Source organism: the organism of the source record quoted next, unplaced genomic scaffold (assembly GCF_019419815.1).
Source record: "Pyrus x bretschneideri cultivar Hongxiangsu unplaced genomic scaffold, Pyrus_bretschneideri_v1 Contig3, whole genome shotgun sequence".
NCBI lineage: Eukaryota > Viridiplantae > Streptophyta > Magnoliopsida > Rosales > Rosaceae > Pyrus > Pyrus x bretschneideri.
In genome coordinates this window covers 8,967,432-8,985,695 of record NW_025999612.1, presented here as the reverse complement: position 1 = coordinate 8,985,695, position 18,264 = coordinate 8,967,432, and the positions used below count along the sequence as shown (strand labels likewise).

General features: G+C 38.9%; 4 protein-coding genes across 7 annotated transcripts; 3 read left to right on the top strand and 1 right to left on the bottom strand.

Moving 5' to 3' along the window:
• Nucleotides 1–389: 389 nt before the first annotated feature.
• LOC103926754 (autophagy-related protein 16) lies at nt 390–5,519 on the top strand. Of its 4 annotated transcripts, XM_048589553.1 has the most exons (7): nt 390–722; nt 847–973; nt 1,269–1,450; nt 1,543–1,738; nt 2,216–3,999; nt 4,098–4,342; nt 5,255–5,519. In XM_048589553.1, coding segments are annotated over exons 1-5 (1,530 nt in total). In that variant the 5' UTR covers nt 390–720; the 3' UTR covers nt 3,239–3,999; nt 4,098–4,342; nt 5,255–5,519. The 4 variants fall into 4 exon arrangements, with proteins under 4 accessions (XP_048445510.1, XP_009333897.1, XP_048445512.1 ...); XM_009335622.3 differs by lacking the exon at nt 4,098–4,342; XM_048589555.1 differs by lacking the exon at nt 4,098–4,342 and having other exon boundaries at nt 390–726; nt 1,276–1,450.
• Nucleotides 5,520–7,102: 1,583 nt separating this feature from the next.
• On the top strand, nt 7,103–8,918 carry LOC103926756 (vignain). The gene is made up of 4 exons (XM_009335623.3): nt 7,103–7,810; nt 7,922–8,157; nt 8,268–8,408; nt 8,506–8,918. The coding sequence occupies exons 1-4, from the start codon at nt 7,366–7,368 to the stop codon at nt 8,770–8,772; spliced, it is 1,089 nt and encodes a 362-aa protein (XP_009333898.1). The 5' UTR covers nt 7,103–7,365; the 3' UTR covers nt 8,773–8,918.
• A 51-nt stretch (nt 8,919–8,969) lies between these two features.
• Nucleotides 8,970–11,074, bottom strand: LOC103926757 (peptide methionine sulfoxide reductase). The gene is made up of 2 exons (XM_009335625.3): nt 10,654–11,074; nt 8,970–9,463 (listed from the first exon to the last, which is right to left on the bottom strand). Exons 1-2 carry the CDS (start codon nt 10,984–10,986, stop codon nt 9,209–9,211), a joined length of 588 nt encoding a protein of 195 aa, XP_009333900.1. The 5' UTR covers nt 10,987–11,074; the 3' UTR covers nt 8,970–9,208.
• Nucleotides 11,075–12,022: 948 nt separating this feature from the next.
• On the top strand, nt 12,023–14,840 carry LOC103926758 (CBBY-like protein). The gene is made up of 8 exons (XM_009335626.3): nt 12,023–12,403; nt 12,643–12,713; nt 12,819–12,977; nt 13,404–13,470; nt 13,786–13,881; nt 13,981–14,027; nt 14,227–14,307; nt 14,480–14,840. Exons 1-8 carry the CDS (start codon nt 12,113–12,115, stop codon nt 14,598–14,600), a joined length of 933 nt encoding a protein of 310 aa, XP_009333901.1. The 5' UTR covers nt 12,023–12,112; the 3' UTR covers nt 14,601–14,840.
• The last annotated feature ends 3,424 nt before the right edge of the window (nt 14,841–18,264 follow it).

The following is an 18,264-nucleotide window of genomic DNA, read 5'->3' as shown; positions in this document are numbered from 1 at the left end:
AATACCAAACCAGCCTTTAGTCTAGACTAATCTTAGCTAGTCTCATTAACATTAGTCCCGTGGAACAACAAACACATGACTAGACTAATAGTTAGTCCAGTCTAGTCTAGTGAGGGCTCATGAGGGTAACAAACGCCCTCTAATAGTAAAACTTGAAAAAAAAAAAAAAAAAGCTTTTTAGGATTCATTTGCATTTTTTTCCAAGAATTGGTTTTAAAAACAATCCACAAAAAACGCTTCAATCATTTTTAAAAAACTTTCAAACGAGCCCTTAAACTTTCAAGTGAATCCTAAAGTGTTTCAAACTATTTTAAATACACTTCCAAATTAATCCTAAAATATGCGTAAAAATCACCTCCTTTACAACTGATGTTAATTAGTCAAGAACGACGCCGTTTTATTGTTAGTCTCCTTTCGTCCGTCGTACTCCCTACTCTACGCTGGCTCGATCTCTTCGCAGCAACCCCCGGTTTTTTCAGACTCTCAGTCGGAATCGAATTCCATCGTCTCAGATTTCCCCAAACGCCCTGATTCCGAACGGACCAATTCCAAAGTGATCCGAATTCCCTGTTTTTGGGCGTTGCTAAAACCGGCCGCCGTCGCAATTTTCAACGCTATTCCGGAATTACCCCTGCGCCGTCGAAGAAGACCTTGATTTCTTCCCATTATTGAATCCCTAACGTCGTCGTTTCTCCGGTACAATCCTCAATTTCGATCGCAATGTAAGTACGGCGTCGTTCCGGAATCGTGAATTTTCTCTTCGGGAAATTTTCTCGGCTGCCAAACAGTGGCGATCGTACACTGCAGATGTGTTTGTGTTTTGCTGAAGTCTGTTTCTTTGTGCAGGTCGCAGGAGGAGATTGCGACGGAAGCGATAAAGCATGCTCTGAAGGCTCTGCGGAGGCGGCATTTGGTGGAAGAAGGTGCTCATGCTCCAGCTATCATCGCTCTTTCGAAGCCAATTCTTCATCAGGTAGTCTCTTAGTCTCTAACAAAACTGTGATTTATGGTTCTGATTTTTGGGAAATTTTGTTTGAATTTGAAATATTTGATCCCCGAGTTCGCAAGCAGAATAATTTTCGGTTGATTGAAGTAATTGATGTAATTACTATTTTGGGGAAGATTTTGATGCTTGATTAACTTGTTGTGGCGTTTAGTTTGCGAATTATCGGTTTCTTGTGTGATTGGAATGGTTTATAGTTGTAGCTTCCTTTGGGTTTGAATTGTTTAGAACTTAGAGATTGCGTTACTTTTGGTTGTCTTTTAAGGGCTCAGAATGGAAGGAGAAAGCGGAGAATCTGGAAATGGAACTGCAGCAGTGTTACAAAGCTCAATCGCGGTTGTCCGAGCAACTCGTGGTGGAAGTAGCAGAGTGCAGAGCTTCAAAAGCTTCACTTCAAGAGAAAGAAGCTGCAGTGGCTGATCTTCAGAAGGAGTTAACTGAAAAAAGGTTGAAGTTTTTTTTTACTAGTAATGGAAAAGCAGACGCTTTTTGAGATTTCAAGGTTCTCGATGACTGATTTCAATGAGTACATGTTGTAGGGATGAATGCTCTCAGTTAGCGGCTGACTTGGAAGAGAAGATTAAAGCTTTAGAATTGGTTGTGAATGAGAACAAGGAAATAAGAGCACAGCTAGAAGCAATGTCTATTAGAGCTAGGAACGCTGAGACTGAAAGTAAGGTGTTAATTGACCGCTGGATGTTGGAAAAGATGAAGGATGCAGAACGCCTTAATGAGGTACTTTATATGTTCTATAATCAAACTTAAATATTGTGGTGCACTCATTTAGTTTAGTCGATGGTTCTAGATGTTAATGGGTTTAAGGTGTGATGCGAGACATAGCATGTTTTCTAGTTGTTAATGGATTTAAGGTTTGCCACTTTCACAAGTGTTTGGTAAATGGTAGAAAAACCTAAATGGAAACAATGCTATATATTAATTTGGATCTCGTTTGACATGCCACATGGGATTTTCCGTTTTCTTTCTTGCACTTAAACTATTATTTAACTTGGACATAAAACATTAGAAAGTATATGGGATACCCGGATAAGATTTGAAATCTCATTTAAGTTGTTGCAAGGACTGCCTTTTTCTCCAGTATACGATAGGATTCAATTTCTTCATTTGTTGAAAGAAATATTTCTTTTGTACATTTTTTACCGGTTGTACATATGGGGTCTATGTTTTAACCCATGTGTTCTTTATTTAATTTAGGCAAATGCACTCTATGAAGATATGATTGAGCGGCTCAGGGCCAGTGGTTTAGAAAAACTTGCTAGGCAGCAGGTAGATGGTGTTGTCCGCCAAAGTGAAGAAGGTGCTGAGTACTATGTGGAGTCAACCATTCCCTCTGCATGCAAGAATAGGATCCCTGCCCATGAAGGAGGTTGTGCATCCATATTATTTGAGTACAATTCTGGCAGATTGATTACTGGTGGACAGGATGGGTCCATTAAAATGTGGGATACAAATAATGGGTCACTAACTCATACACTTCACGGTTGCATTGGTTCTGTTCTGGACCTCACGATTACCCATGACAATAAATCTATCATTGCAGCAAGCAGCTCAAACAAATTGTATGCCTGGGATGTTAGCTCAGGGAGGGTTCGCCACACGCTCACTGGCCACGTGGATAAAGTGTGTGCTGTAGATGTCAGCAAATTCTCAAGTCGTCATGTTGTGAGTGCAGCTTATGATCGTACCATAAAAGTTTGGGATTTGCAGAAAGGTTACTGCACCAATACAATCATGCACCCAAAAAATTGCAATGCTTTGTCATTTAGCATGGATGGACAGACCATATGTTCAGGCCATGTTGATGGAAATCTTCGTTTGTGGGATATTGAGAAAGGAAAGCTACTCAGTGAAGTAGCTGCACATTCAAATGCTGTGACATCTATATCTTTGTCCCGAGATGGCAATGTTATACTGACCAGTGGAAGAGACAATGTGCATAATTTGTTTGATATGCGGTCTCTGGAAGTCCGCCGTACATTAAGAGCCACTGGAAACAGAGTAGCGTCGAATTGGAGCCGATCCTGTATCAGTCCAGATGACAATTACGTTGCTGCTGGATCTGCTGACGGTTCTGTGTATATTTGGTCAATATCGAAAGCTGACATTGTGAGCACTCTGAAGGAGCACACTGCATCTGTCCTGTGTTGTTCATGGAGCGGGCATGGAAAACCTCTAGCTTCTGCGGACAAGAACGGAATCATCTGTACTTGGACGTGACGGATTTGGCCGATTCCCTTTGTTCTTGTTTCCACAAGACACACGTATACATAATGTACACAAGTTCGATTAGATTTGGTGTAAATAATGATTCAACTCGAATTGTAGCGTGCCTGCATTCGTCTATACTTCTCATCCAAATATTTTGACTAAATTTTATTCATTGCTTTGGCTATTGTTGATTCCTTGTATTTTCTTAACTATCATATATTGTTACGTTGTTACAGAATACGGAGAAAATTTGGCTTAGCATGTTAACCATAACGCCAACTTGTTTGGGATGCTTTTAAGAATGGTTAAAAACGCTTTCAGACTACATTACATCGTTTCATAGAAATTTTGAAAGTGAATGTTTGATCGTAAAGGGCATTTTTTAGTTCATTCTAGAGAAGCACCTACTTCAGGCTCTTTGGGCAGTGTAGAAAGCACTTTTGTTCACAAGTGCTTATGCTAAAAGTGATTCATGAAGAAGCATTTAAAAGTGCTTCTTCAAAAAGTAAAAATGGGCCAAATAGCATTTGTCAATCGGCCCAGCAAAGACACTAGGAGAGTAGCATCAGTGGCTCTGTCTCTCTCTCTCTCTCTCTCTCTCTCTCTATCGCTCACCTGAAACCTAAAACGGAGATTTGTAAGCAGAAAAGGAGAAGGCGAAGAAGATGGTGAAGGTGGCAACCTACTTCGCTATGACTTTGGGAGCTTTTGTGTTCTGGCAATCCATGGATAAAGTCCACGTCTGGATCGCTCTGCATCAGGACGAAAAGGTAAAAATCTCTTCTTTCTCTTGGCCTGCAGAAGCAATTTCTCTTTCGTATTGGACTTAAAAATTGGGCGATTCACAATTTTTTTTTTTTTTTTTAAGAATTCGATCGAATTTCAGCACCACAAGCTCAGAATTGAGATGGGTTCTCATTGAACTGTTCAATTATGGCGGAAAATCCGATTTTTAGGAAATTGGCATGAAACTTTGTGGTTAGGTTAGAGGGAATGCAATGTTTGGTTGCAGGGAATTGGGGAACATAATTGAACTCGGAATTTCGCTGTATTTGTTGTTGCTATGCTATATTATTATGATAAAGTGGACTCCTGTGTAGAATTCAACCTTCCGTAAGTTCTAGACGTTTCGTATACTGGAATTTCTTATTTGGAGCTCTTTTTCTGTGATAGATGCAATACAGTCTTTGTTATAGCCGTTTTGTAGCTGAGGGAAGCATAAATGCAATGTTTGGATACTGGGGATTGGGGAACATAATTGAACTTGGAAATTCACTGTTATTGTTGTTGTTATGCTATATTTTTGTGATAAAGTGGCACTTCTGTGTAGAATTCAACCTTTCATAAGTTATAGACATTTCGTATCGTGGGCTTTCTTATTTGGAGTTATTCTTTGCGTGACAAATGCAGTGTAGTCAATGATATATTCGTTTCGCATCCTAGGGAAGCTTAAATGCAATGCTTGGTTACTGAGAACTGGGGAACATATTGGGACTTGGAATTTGACTCAGTCATGGTTATTATGTTATATTTCTGTGATCGGCAATGCTCCTGTGTAGAATTAAACCTTTCATAAGTTATAGTCGTTTCTTATCATAGATTTCTTATTGCAGCCCTTCTTCCATGTTGAACAATTGGGTTGTGTTTTCGTAATACGTTGCCTATTAGCATGACTAGTTGTGTTGCTTCTCTTTCGTTTCCCTCCATTAGATGCGGGTTCCATATTACCTTCCCATAATTTAAGTAGGAAGCACAAATTTGTTGAAACCAAGAAACTAGTACTTTAGTTCTGAATTACATGTTCAAAGGATAGCAGGATGCTTGGTCCAAAACCTAGATTTTTGAAATCTTGGTAGTAATAGTTGGCTGCTCGTAACATGGTTGTAAAAGAAAGCTATTTTGTTGTGCTTACCCTTTAAATGTGCCTTGTTAGTTGACCTTCTCCGTGTATTAGCCATTATGTTTTGGTATTGATACCGTTCAAAGTTTGGAATGATATTGATTGGGGTCTCGTTAATGTGGCAGCAAGAAAGACTCGAAAGGGAAATGGAGATTAAGAGAGTGAGAGAAGAGATGCTGCGGGAGCAGGCCAAATTAAGGGAGACTCAAGCATGAGCGACTCGGATTGATCTTCTTGTACGTTTGTATTCCATTGTTTCCCCTACTTCTGATTTTGTCTGAGCATTGCTCTCTTGAACACAATCACAATTCTAGAATAATTTTACTTGGCATTCACAGAATAGCTAAGGTCTGTCTTATGGCTTACTTTATATAAAGCTTTCGAAAATTACATGTCGTGTTTTTCAATGTTTAGTGAAACTTTGAAATGGCGATTATCATCTGTCGAAGCACGGTGAGGAATGCATTATCTAGTATTGTTCATATATTTCCTTATCTAGATGTATAAATCGTCATCTCATCTGCTGACTTGGTTAACATGCGAGCTGTATATCTCTAGACCTGAACTTATATTCACTTTTACACCAGTATCCGCGGCACATTTGCAACGGCATAAAGTCCTCGGGCCATCCTCGTCGTGAGGTCATGCCATCGGGATTTTGGGTGGTTAGATTTAAGATCGGTTGTCTCTCTGGTGCTAGTGTATAGATGACATGAAGCATATACCCAACAGCTTTTGGCTTCTGCAGCTAACAGCTTTTGGAATATTGTTCATCACAAAGATTTTTCTTTTTCCACTTAATCGACTTTTATTTTCATTTTCCTATTTCCTTACAAAAGGAACTAAAATTGAAGATCTACTTATCTTTGGCGACGTGAACTAAATGTGTTAAAATTCTTAATTTCCTGTCTACTAAACGTATAAAAATCAAGAGAAAGTGTGAGTTCCTATCTTAGTCTCTAATCACATACTTAAAAAAAGCAAAAGTCAGATCTACTAGGCGCTAAGTTAATCTTATTCTGTTATCCTCGTAAACATGCCAAAAATATAGTTATGCGTCGCAATACGATACATACTACTAAAACATTGTTACATGTCACATCATTTGACGTTTAAAATTTGAGAGATTCTTAATCCATTTGACATTAATCAAGGTTGTTTCTAAAGAATTTTTGTGTCCAAAAAGGGAGGCATCCACGCTTTTTCTTGATGAGAAAAACCTCGCTCACTTTCTCTACACGTAGAAGTGACTAGTTACCAAAACACTACGCTAGTGTTTAGTCAAGTCCTACAAGCGATGTTTTACATCCTTTTGGTTGCTTTGGCATCAAGTAATGAAGAATTTCATGTACGAGGCTAGTCTTTTGGTTTTCACGACCTCCAACTCATTCTCGTATGTCGAAATTTTGAAAGGAAATTGTTTTTTACTATTCAAAATAATCAGTGTACACTTCTCGAAACGCCATTTCTTTCTTATGTTTCTCATGAGAAGGAATGCACAACAAGATGTTTCACTGTCACAATTGTTCTTCCCAATGAAAAATTATAGTTCTATAAGTTGTTCCGCTAATAAAGTAGAAACCGAATGCCGCTAAACCAAATGATCATTTATTACTTTTTCGCCTATATTAGAAGTAATCTACAACAAGGGATTATGTTGATCAAAACGCAAGGCTTGCCATCACCAATTGAAAAGGCATTAATTAACTATGTGACGATCAAAACTTAAGTCACTTTGCTGAGTATGATCAGTTAAAGATAAAAAGCAGTTACCATAGAAGCACTTTTCTTCCACTTGCCAAAATCGTGGCTAAGACACTCCACCTACGTAACCATGCTCCTCTCTCTCTCTCTCTCTCTCTCTCTCTCTGGTGATGGTAAAACGTGTTCGCCATGTATTCAAACCCTAATATCCAAAAGCACACCAGCTTTTATTGCTAACTGCTAATAAATACCAGCATTCTTGCTTTCTTTTCTAGAAGTTCCACACCAAAATATGAACCCACACTCACTAATCCAATCCAATCCATTGCTTCCACAAACAAACCAAATCCCATTTCCCACACAATCATCACATCCCATATTTTCTGTCGGTTATTTAAAGTTGTTCGTCTCCACAAGATACCCCATAACTTACTCTCTTTGTTATCCATTCTTTGATCCTCTATATCCGGCAGTGTCGAGGTCTTCGTATTCTCATCCTGTGTCGAAACTTGAACCCTAAGCCGGTAGAAAAATGACTAAGTTTGTTTGGGTTGCGCTTGCTCTCTCGCTCGCTTTGGTTATGGGGTTTTCTGAGAGTTTCGATTACCACGAGAAGGACTTGGCCTCGGAGGAGAGCTTGTGGGGTTTGTACGAGAGGTGGAGGAGCCATCACACGGTTTCTAGGAGCCTCGACGAGAAGAACAAGCGGTTCAATGTGTTTAAGGAGAATGTCAAGCATGTTCACAACACTAACAAAGGTGATAAGCCTTACAAGCTGAAGCTTAACAAGTTTGCTGACATGACCAACCATGAGTTCAGGAGTGTTTACGCTGGTTCGAAGGTTAAGCACCATAGAATGTTCCAAGGGCAGCGCGCTGACACAGGCTTTCGGTATGGAAATGTTGGGAGTGTCCCGCCATCTGTTGATTGGAGAAAGAATGGAGCTGTCACTCCCGTTAAGGATCAAGGCCATTGTGGTAAGCAAAATTTGCTAAATCCTTCCTCGTTTTGTTTCATTTTCTTTCTACAAAATGGTATCTGTATCGATTGTTTCAACTATATTCCTTTGTTTCGATGAAATTATACAGGTAGTTGCTGGGCATTTTCAACTGTTGTAGCTGTTGAGGGCATCAATCAAATTAAGACAAAAAATCTGGTTTCGTTGTCTGAACAAGAGTTGGTTGATTGTGACACGGAACAAAACCAAGGATGCAATGGAGGCCTAATGGAACTGGCAATGGAGTTCATCAAACAAAGGGGAGGCCTGACAGCTGAAATTAATTACCCTTACCGAGCAGCAGATTCAACATGTAATGTTGCAAAGGTAATTAATTTTGTTCCCATACATTTCAGGGATATATCTTCAATCCCTTTTCGACACCCCTCGCTTATGAATGTGAGATTGTAAGGTTATAACCGATACTTGTTTTACAGGAAAACGCCCCGGTAGTGTCCATTGATGGCCATGAGAGTGTGCCTGCTAATGACGAGGATGCATTGCTCAAAGCAGCTGCAAACCAACCTATTTCTGTCGCCATCGATGCTGGAGGTTCCGATTTCCAATTCTACCATGAGGTAAAGTTTATAATATCCATTCGCCTTAGCTAATAACAATTGGAGAAAAATGAAAGGTCGAGGATCATATCTTAATCTCCTGGACTACGATTTACAGGGGGTATTTGACGGAAATTGCAGCACAGAGCTTAATCACGGAGTAGCAGTTGTTGGCTACGGAACAACACTTGACGGAACCAAGTATTGGATAGTAAAGAACTCATGGGGACCCGAGTGGGGAGAGAAGGGTTACATAAGGATGCAGCGCGGCGTCTCTGCTAAGGAAGGGATATGCGGAATAGCGATGGAGGCTTCGTATCCCGTCAAGAACTCATCGACAACCCCCCAAGCAGCACCTGCCTCAAATCCCAAGGATGAACTCTAAACAAAATCCAACATTTGACACTAGCTTTCGCTGATGCTGCTTCTGTTATAAAAAGTTGCATCACTCATGGCCTCACGGCCAAATAATATTTGTCTCCTAGGTTTGAATCATTCATGTATTTTCTAAAGATCTGGAAATTTCCTCAATTCACTAGTAGTAATATTATCAAGGCAAGTAGGAAAATTAAACCCGAAAACTCGTACAAAAGAAGCTTCGACATATAAAAACATGACGCCAAATGTACATAAACGATATGGGTACATTAGTGCCACATGATACTATTAGATGCGACAGTGTTTCATGCGTACAATATCAGTTCCACTCCGAACATCATTTATTTAAGCTACGGCAGATATTAACGCACCATATGTTATCGTTGGTGACTACGATATAGGAATATTTTTAATCATATGGCATCAAATGCATGCATAACTTATCAACCGTAGCATCTGATAGGATCAGTGCAACCCTTCTCGGCAGATTGTTTGTTGCCCTTACCTCCTCCTTTTTCGAGATATTGTTGATGGTATTCCTCCGCCCTGTAAAATTTCTTTGCCGGGAGGATCTCCGTCACCACCTTCTTATCCTTCAACTCCGCCTGCTTAGCTTCCTTCGATTCCTCGGCCAGCCGAGCCTGGTTTTCGTTGTAGTAGTAGATTCCGGATCGGTATTGTGCGCCAACATCTCCTCCCTAATGCATAAATAAATAACAATCATGGACAAGTAGTTAACCCAAAAGGAAACATATATAGGAGTATGCCATATTTGTCAAGGTAGTACAACTCGAGAACAGACGATGATTGGCTATTCAAGAATGAGTACGAACTTGACTCACAACTCTTTGTGTTCAAATCACAGAGTTTTGTACTTATGATTAGAACTGTTCATTTTATGAACCATTCTGTAAATATCATCTTTGCAAAAAATGATCAAACGGTTTTTTTTTTGCAGAAGCGATCTTTATAGAATGATTTGTAATATGAACGGTTGTAATAAAAAATGCAGAAAGAGTAGTTAGTATTTCAGAAATTACTAATAAAAAACACAGAAAGAGTTCACAATATAGTGAAATCTGACCTTAGTTAATATAGTACCCTTTCTTTTTAAAAAAACCCATTCTTTTTACTAATATGAACTGTTCTAATAAAAAATGCAAAAAAGTAGTTAGTAATTTGTAATATGAACGATTCTAATAAATTCGTTCCATCACATATTTCAGAACATTTCACGATGTAGTACCCTTTCTTTTTACAAGGGATGTTAAGGGAATCTGAAATCTAAACAATAACAGTGAAATGTTCTTTACCAACTGAGGTACAACCTCAATACTAACTACTCTTTCTCTTTTTGTTTAATGTCCTTGTAGTTTTATTTTGGATCAAAAGTTCCTAACTCGTATTATTTGCTTACACTTGCCTAATTTTTCCCCTAAAATCACAAACTTAGCTGAAATTTGGCAATCATTAAGGCTCATTTAAAAGTATTTTTAAAATAACTGAAACCACACTTGATGAAATTATTTTTAGAATTCAAAATCACTTGAAGTACTTTTTTGAAGAAATTCTAATTATATACTCTTTATGAGAAGTGTTTTAATTGTTTTTTAAAATTTACTTACATTTTTACTAAATATTAATTTTAAAAACATTTTTATCATAATGTTTTCAATTATTTTGAAAGCAACATCAAACTAGTCTTACGATATTGGGGCAAAAAAGGAAAATAAAATTGTTGTTGTTTTACTTTTGGCTTTGAGGGCCAGAGATTAAAATTCAAAAGAAATGATAAGTACAAAAGTAAAACTTCATTCGTAGAAGGCGCGAACAAGAAACTGGATTTGGCTACAAAATCAACGGCCCGTAAAACTCAAAAACCAATTACCTGGCGATTGAGCGTCGTTGGATCATGACGATCCCAAAACACAGAGAGCAGATCCTTGTAGGGGCAGACTTCCGGGTCAAACTGGACCCGAACCACCTCCGCGTGGTTCGTGGTTCCGGTGCACACCAATTTGTAATTGGGATCGTCCGCGTGGCCCTGGGAGTACCCGACCTCGGTCTTCACCACCCCTACCACTCGCTGGAACCTCAGCTCCGCTCCCCAGAAGCACCCGGATCCGAACTGAGCGAACTCGTGACCCGGATTGTCCGGAGTATCCGAGTCCGGGCCCAGAGCCGGGTTGTTGACAGCGGAATTGTCTGAAGCGGCGGCCATTATTCTTGCTGATTGAATTTTGTGGAGGAGTGGGAGGAGTGGATGGACTGTTATGAAGAGGTGTGATAGTTGAATCTAGCAGCCATAGCCGGCCAGATACAGACGTTGCTAAGTGCTAACACGTCGGTTTTCAACTTTCTACAGTACATTGGCTGTTAATGCTACCCACCCACTTATTTTTATTTCTTAAACATCATTATTAATTTTCATTCATTAAATAAAATGAATTAAAAATTATTAATAACTGACAATTAACAAAATATATACGGAAAAATAAAGGTGAATAGCATTATGTATTTATTATTGTTTTAATTAAAAAAGCATTGCACAATAAAAGTGACATCGGTGGACGTACCGGAGTGGTTATCGGGCATGACTAGAAATCAGCTGGGCTTGCCGGCAGAGGTTGGAATCCTGTCGTTCACGTTTTTACACTTTCAAATTAATACTTTTTTTTCCTTTTTTGTTGGTGTACCAAGGAGGTTCAAACTTAACGGGAAAAAAAAAAAAAAAAAAAAAAAAAAAAGAGAGGAGGTTCAAACTTAAAGTGCAAACGAGGAAACAGGAAGCTGGCCTTGACTCCATAAAGTACTAATCTTTTTTATGTGACTTGAGCAGTATTATTTTTGTGATGACTTGAGAGTGAGAGTTCACTTACAGGTTGCCCGTAAGATTCGATCATTTAAACCTAATGAGGGGTAAGAATCTACTAGCCAATACTCTAGAGGTGAAGTTAGCGTATGTTGTATGACCATGGCAATCGACAATCGACAATCTCGCTATTTTACCATGCGTGGTAGGACTAGTGGATCTTATGGACCGGTAAAGATACTGTGATACCCTAAAGCCTTTACAAATGTTGAGTGAGCACATGAGTTTATGGTTATACCTTGTTTATGTATATCTACTCTCTCTAAAACTATCGAGTTGTGACACTTAATACTACGGTATAGTACTATTCCTCTTTATGAAGTAAGAGATTTAAGTTGGATTTTTGGAGGCAAATTTTGGGTAGATTCTTTACAACCAAGTGGAAGTGGGTTGGTGCCACCGGACCAACCGCTCATGGTTGCAAAAGTTGGAGACTTTATTAATTTGAACTTTGAAGAGATTTCAAACGGCGTCAATGGCGTCCTGTCATACCTTAGCTACATTATCTTTTATAAACCCGTTGCCATCTCACAAAAACACAACCCCCATTGCCAACCTCAAATCCCAAGAAAGGACCTTACAATCTTCACTGGTGGGCAGAGCAATAATCATTGGTAAAACAATGAGCAGCAAGATTGGAACAACATCTAGCTCTGCTTCTGCTTCATCTACTCTTCCTTCTGCTCTTCTCTTCGATTGCGATGGTGTGCTTGTCGACACGGAGAAGGACGGTCACCGGATTTCTTTCAACAACACTTTCAAAGAGGTAATTTTTCACACTGGGTTTTCTTGCTTTTGGTCGATTGCTGTGAATTTTTTTATTTGTAAGCTCATAAAGTGATGAACTTTCAAGAGAAGTTGGAATTTTCGATCTGGGTTTTGTCGCTTTTGGAGAAATTAATTAGCTTTTGGTAAAGCCTTATACTTTGATGGGAATTATTTGCAGAAGTCGATAACTTTCATGGGTTAATTAGTTTAGTGACACTGCATAATTTGATCGTACAGAAAGAATTGGGTGTTACTTGGGATGTCGATTTATTCGGTGAATTGCTTAAGATTGCAGGTGGAAAAGAAAGGTAATTGCCTCTCAAAATATTCTATTGCTATTGCACTTGGCCAACATCTAATTTAGTTGCAGAACTTGAATTATATTTGTCTTCAAATGGTTGTGGTCTTTGTAGAATGACAACCTATTTTAACAACACGGGTTGGCCGGAAAATGCTCCGAAGAGTGAAGAAGAAAGAAAAGCATTCGTAGTTTCACTTCACAAGCGAAAGACAGAGTTGTTCTTGGCCCTTATTGAGAAAAAGTCACTGCCGCTTCGGCCAGGGGTTGCAAAGTTGGTTACCATATGATCTTCTGCTTTTTCATAAGTTTTTGTGTTGTAGTTCTCTTGTATTTTCTGGTTTAAAGACTCGGAAGTAATGAATTATGTTAGCTCTGAAACTTGCTAGTCTTCACTAACAATATTAGTCAGTCTTTGAAGCAAAATAACACCTAGCTGCATTCCAGTCCAAGAAGTACGCGTGTTGTTATGGTCACGCATTTATTTACATCAGGCATTAAGGACATTAATTTGATAAGAAAATGGATTTTAGAAAAATCAATCACTTAAGAATCTTTAGCACTTGGCTTTTAAATTTTTATGAATATTGTTATGCGTATACTAACGAGATATCGTATAAGTAGGTGGTGTAAGATTATCTAAATGTCTTTTCAAATTTCAGATGTTGGGTTGGTGAATTTCTGTTATCAACTTGTAAAGGCTGATAGATGAGGCTTTAGCAGAAGGAGTTAAGGTTGCCGTCTGCAGCGCCTCCAATGAGAAGGCGGTATGCTTAATCAGGTTCCCCGGCTTAATTTCTTGTGTAATTAGTTTTTTTGTGACAATAATCTCCTCCATCTGGGTTTTATGCAAGAGCTGTGCAAGAAATCATAGTCAAACACTTACACAGTTCTGAATCTATTGTGTGCGGGTGAGATTGACATTGTCTGTTAATAGAACTGAAAATTGAAAATGCGGAATAAAGACAAGTGATCATAATCTTGTAACAATATATTTCTTACTATATCAGATACATATTGATTTATTTCTGATAGATAGCTGACCTCCCATTTTGACGTAAGAACCCCATTTTCGTTTCAAGGTTTCTGCAATAGTTTCAATCTTGCTGGGACCAGAACGGGCAGAAAAAATCAAGATATTTGCTGGAGAAGTGGTTCCTCGCAAGAAGCCTGATCCCGTAAATTTTGATCCCTCCAGATGTTGGTTCCATGTTGTTTTGAATGAAATATCCTATTTGATTTTACAAGACACTAACATCTTTTCATGTTTCTGACAGGCTATCTATTTATTGGCTGCTAACACTCTCGGCGTTGATCCTTCAAGGTATATTACACCATTTACAGGGCAAGAAGGGCCAACTTATTTCTGTTCGTAATGGGATTGTATTTGAACTTTACTCCTCTAAGTGAAGTCAAGAGATCTATTTGCATCTGCTGCCCCATGTTTCTAGGATATCCAACTCTCGTGCTTAAAGCGCGCCTTCTGTTCATAACAAATAATACTGTCTTTTCCTTCTCTGCAGTTGTGTAGTAATTGAGGACAGTGCTATAGGCCTTGCAGCGGCCAAAGCTGCTGGAATGAAGTGTGTCATAACCAAGAGCGGGTAACTTACTTTCACTGCATGAACAAAAATAGAGTGCTTGCCTATTTCCCACCTTCTTGGTATTCCAGATTATATTTTGTGTGCCGATGCTTATGAGTTGAGTGAAACTCAATGTTTTCTAGCCAATCAAATGTTTAACATGTTTGCTTCATCTCGTAATCTCTGGTTTCAGATACACAGTTGATGAAGATTTTCAGAATGCGGATGCAGTTTTTGACGTCATCGGAGATCCTCCAGAGGAGCGATTTGACTTGGCATTCTGCAGAAGCCTTCTCAAGCAATCTGTGAGCTAGCCTATACATTCAGTTTCCGACAGGTTAATTTCATTCAATGCCTGTCTTCAATCTACAATCTTTGGATGGTGATTACTGATTAGGGTTTCAGCTAAGATAATAAAAGAGTGCTAGCGTGCATTTGGTAGTAGTCCGGATCTATAAGTACAAACCGGCTCTTCTCAAGCAAACTATGCTTTTGTTTGTGAATCTCTCGATGGGGAATTATTACAATTAATCATGATTACCGTTTGATGAATATTTTCACAAAGAGAAATTAATCATAATATAGTTGTGCTACTCTACTTTCGATATTGAGACACAACTCATTCGAACCTATAAATCACATACCATTTTACAAATATTGTACAACGGAATTTAGATTTTTGGTTGTAAGAGTGTTGTACAGAAGTGCAGAAGTAACAGAAGCACTGGCCATCACTTGAAGCTTTACTACCTCACTTTTCACTTCTCATTCTGTTAATTTGGTTCAAAGCTGGCCCAAGGATGTTGTAAAGCACCCAAAGTATAGCAGGAATAATCGGAATTAGGAGTGCGAGGACACGCTTGTCACCTTCTCCAGTCACCGCAGCCACTTCTGCAGCGAACGCAGAATCACAGGAAATCATGGTGGAAACAACGGCGGTGATGATGGAAGTAGCATGCTTGGTGTTGAGAGGAGAGTTGAAGGAAGTGTTTCTTTTCGGTTGATATTTGATGGAGGAACAGGAAACAATTTTCATGGTTGGTTTGTAAGTGATCATGTTTTTGGAGGACTTGTAGGTGAAGCATCTGTGACCAAGCGCAGCCATGGAAGTTCCAATCGTTGCAGCCATACAAGCTTTTTAGGTTTGGAGACTCCGAAAGGAGAACTTATGGTATATAAACTGGTTGCTATAGCATTTCCTAGAATCCAGATTCTTCTACACAAAGATCAATGAGATTTATTGAAGATTCTCGTATTTTAGCGTATGTGTTTCGGTATTTTCATATGACATTACGTGATTGATTCAAACACCACTTCCTTAACGTCTCATTTCACGTATGCACTTTGTACCGTTAGTTGAAACTAGTGGTGGAAAACCAATTGTCTGGATACCTCCACTGTTTGCAACCTTCACCATCAAACTGTCGTATTGTACTTTTCCACGTGACCATCCCAAAACAAAAATTTCTTTACAAAACAACAAATTTTGTTCCAATCAATATGCACTTGCCATGCCCGGTACAGGGCGTGACAGCACTACAACCCTCCCATCAAATGTAAGAAATTGAAGGATCTCTTTGTTCGAAGCCAATAGATTCGAAGACTCAAGCCGTTCAAAAGAAAGATCTGGGCCATTCAAGGACTTGATTTTATGTAAGGTGGGACAATGAAATTAGTTAATGAGAGCCGCAAGATTTAAAGATTTAAATTGAATAGTCCAGATTCATAAGATAAATTATGACCATAATGTTTTTCGCTTATAATAATCGAGATATTAAAGGCCACTCAACCACTTCATTATGTATTACATGCCTTAATAGTTAATCCTACTTAAAGTTTTTCATTTTTGAGTGCCAATGCCTAAAATGTTTTGAGAATCAATGCTTTTTAAATACTTGAAGCCTTCTCTTATGCACGCTTCAAAGCTAATTTGTGATACGCAAAGTAACATAGGCATCATTTTCAAACTTGTATTGTGATACCAAATACATTTTGCAATTTTGTAACACACAACACCAACACACAATGAACAACTCACATTCCAAATATGAAATTGTTCACCCTAAAAACTACCAAGCCTACGTGGCACGCAGGCAAAGTAATCAATAAAGCTAACTACGTCCTTCAGCTATGTGCGGGGCATGCCAACTCGTCTGCCGAGCTCGGCCGGGGAGTAAAATGTGTTGATGTTGTGTTGAGCACGTTGCTGACTTCTTAATTTTGCGACTGCGGCTGAGGAAGGAACACATTACAGCCTTTGGGTTCTAGAGCCTGAAGACAAGGCTGCTAGTCTTGCGAAGTTCATGGATCATAGGCACCAGGTTCGATCACGATGATTATATTCGTAAGAGTATAAGCACGCCGAACTGACACCAAACTATACGGACACAAGTACTCAAAAGAGATGTATGCCTTAATGGTAAATGTGGTTCAGCCATCAGAATGCCAAACTCTAAAACTTACTTGTGAATATCCAATCATAAAATAACTCGGCGTTCAATGCGCCGAGCCTAGTAATCTGTAACATCTCACTTCGCCGAGCAGGCTAATGAGATGAGCTTTGCCAATAAAGATTCGAAAATCCTTCTCGACCGAGACTTGGATAGATAACCAGTCGGCCTCAACGCAGTGCTGTTTATCCAAACTGAAGGTGCTCCGCGGTCCGTTGATTCTATGGCAACAGTGTTGTTTATCCAAACTAAAGATGTTACGGGTTGCCTTCACAATGCTGTTTATCCAAATTGAAGATGCATTGGCGGAAAAAGAAAATAAAAATCTCAAGGTTATTGAGAGGTTTCGCGTAGAGCAAGAGTTTGCGCATAGCAGTTTATGTGTTGAATTGAAAAATACCCTCTTCTTGTTGCCATTGCCTCTGTATTTATAGGGACACGCCGACTTGATCCTTGAATATTGCACGAGATTTTTGGCATGGATCAGACTCAACCAAATGCATGGAGTTATCATGCAATTATCCAACCAATTTAAAATCTCCATCATTATCTCCTTTTCTCCTTATTTTGTCCATCATTATCCAAGTATTTGATGATCTCCACGTGCTGGAACCAAGGCATGCAAATAATTAGCATGCAAGTTTATCTCTTAGCCATGCATTTCAAACCAAAGCATCACGGCAATCCACTCATCTTTCCACCAAATCTGACCAGGTGCAATCATGCACTATCAAAAAGTTCAAACTTGATCCCATCTTTCCCATCCTTTCAAAGTCCAAGAGTTCCAATCTGATGCAATTTGTCCGACTAGATTCTTGGCATCCTGCCAAGGATATTCGAGGGTGCTCTTTATTCCACCATCCCTTTATAATTTTTTCCATGCATGCATAATAACCTTCAGTCGTCTAAGTGAACTCCAAATTCATTTGTTTACTAATTATCACCATACTTTAAATGGATAATAATCAATTTCCAGCATACCACTTGAATTTGTCAGTCAACCAAACTGATCACACCCACACATTCACATGCCAAACATCCAAAATCAACTTGAATTGTGCTACCATGTTTCCAACTTGGAGATACATATCTCATCTTAATTATCATTAAAAGATAATTATGATAAAAATCATAATATTATCCTTCAATAATAACAAAACGATCTTCACCCTTCGATCCAACGGTTGGGAGCTATGCTTACTCAACAGCCTTGATGGGCGATGATGTAATTTTGGGTCCAAATAGAAACACATTCATTAGTTTTTTTTTTCATACTGATTACTGTCACATATGGATGAACTTGTATATATATTTTAGATGCCCAAAATGAAATACCACCACAATCAGTTACACTGCATATGGATTGAGATTACCCTATGTATACACCACTAATCACACCACCAATCACTTCATGAAAACGCTAACTCAGACCATTCACTTCAGACCTCGTCAAATTGCTTTTGCATGTAAGTGTTGCTACGCTGGCCTCTTCTTTTGCTTGGTAAACTAAAAAAATTGATTTTGACAT

What these genes read in the sequence shown, in the direction of transcription:
- LOC103926758 (XM_009335626.3), top strand. Translation starts at nt 12,113, where the DNA reads ATGGCGTCCTGTCATACCTTAGCTACATTATCTTTTATAAACCCGTTG. An exon ending in CTTCGGCCAGGGGTTGCAAA is followed by an intron (nt 12,978 to 13,403) that starts GTTGGTTACCAT and finishes CAACTTGTAAAG; the next exon opens with GCTGATAGATGAGGCTTTAG. An exon ending in CTCGGCGTTGATCCTTCAAG is followed by an intron (nt 14,028 to 14,226) that starts GTATATTACACC and finishes CCTTCTCTGCAG; the next exon opens with TTGTGTAGTAATTGAGGACA.
- LOC103926754 (XM_009335622.3), top strand. An exon ending in CGAAGCCAATTCTTCATCAG is followed by an intron (nt 974 to 1,268) that starts GTAGTCTCTTAG and finishes TTGTCTTTTAAG; the next exon opens with GGCTCAGAATGGAAGGAGAA. An exon ending in ATGCAGAACGCCTTAATGAG is followed by an intron (nt 1,739 to 2,215) that starts GTACTTTATATG and finishes TATTTAATTTAG; the next exon opens with GCAAATGCACTCTATGAAGA.
- LOC103926756 (XM_009335623.3), top strand. Translation starts at nt 7,366, where the DNA reads ATGACTAAGTTTGTTTGGGTTGCGCTTGCTCTCTCGCTCGCTTTGGTT. An exon ending in TAAGGATCAAGGCCATTGTG is followed by an intron (nt 7,811 to 7,921) that starts GTAAGCAAAATT and finishes GAAATTATACAG; the next exon opens with GTAGTTGCTGGGCATTTTCA. An exon ending in CAACATGTAATGTTGCAAAG is followed by an intron (nt 8,158 to 8,267) that starts GTAATTAATTTT and finishes CTTGTTTTACAG; the next exon opens with GAAAACGCCCCGGTAGTGTC.
- LOC103926757 (XM_009335625.3), bottom strand. Translation starts at nt 10,986, where the DNA reads ATGGCCGCCGCTTCAGACAATTCCGCTGTCAACAACCCGGCTCTGGGC. An exon ending in CAACGACGCTCAATCGCCAG is followed by an intron (nt 9,464 to 10,653) that starts GTAATTGGTTTT and finishes TTTATGCATTAG; the next exon opens with GGAGGAGATGTTGGCGCACA.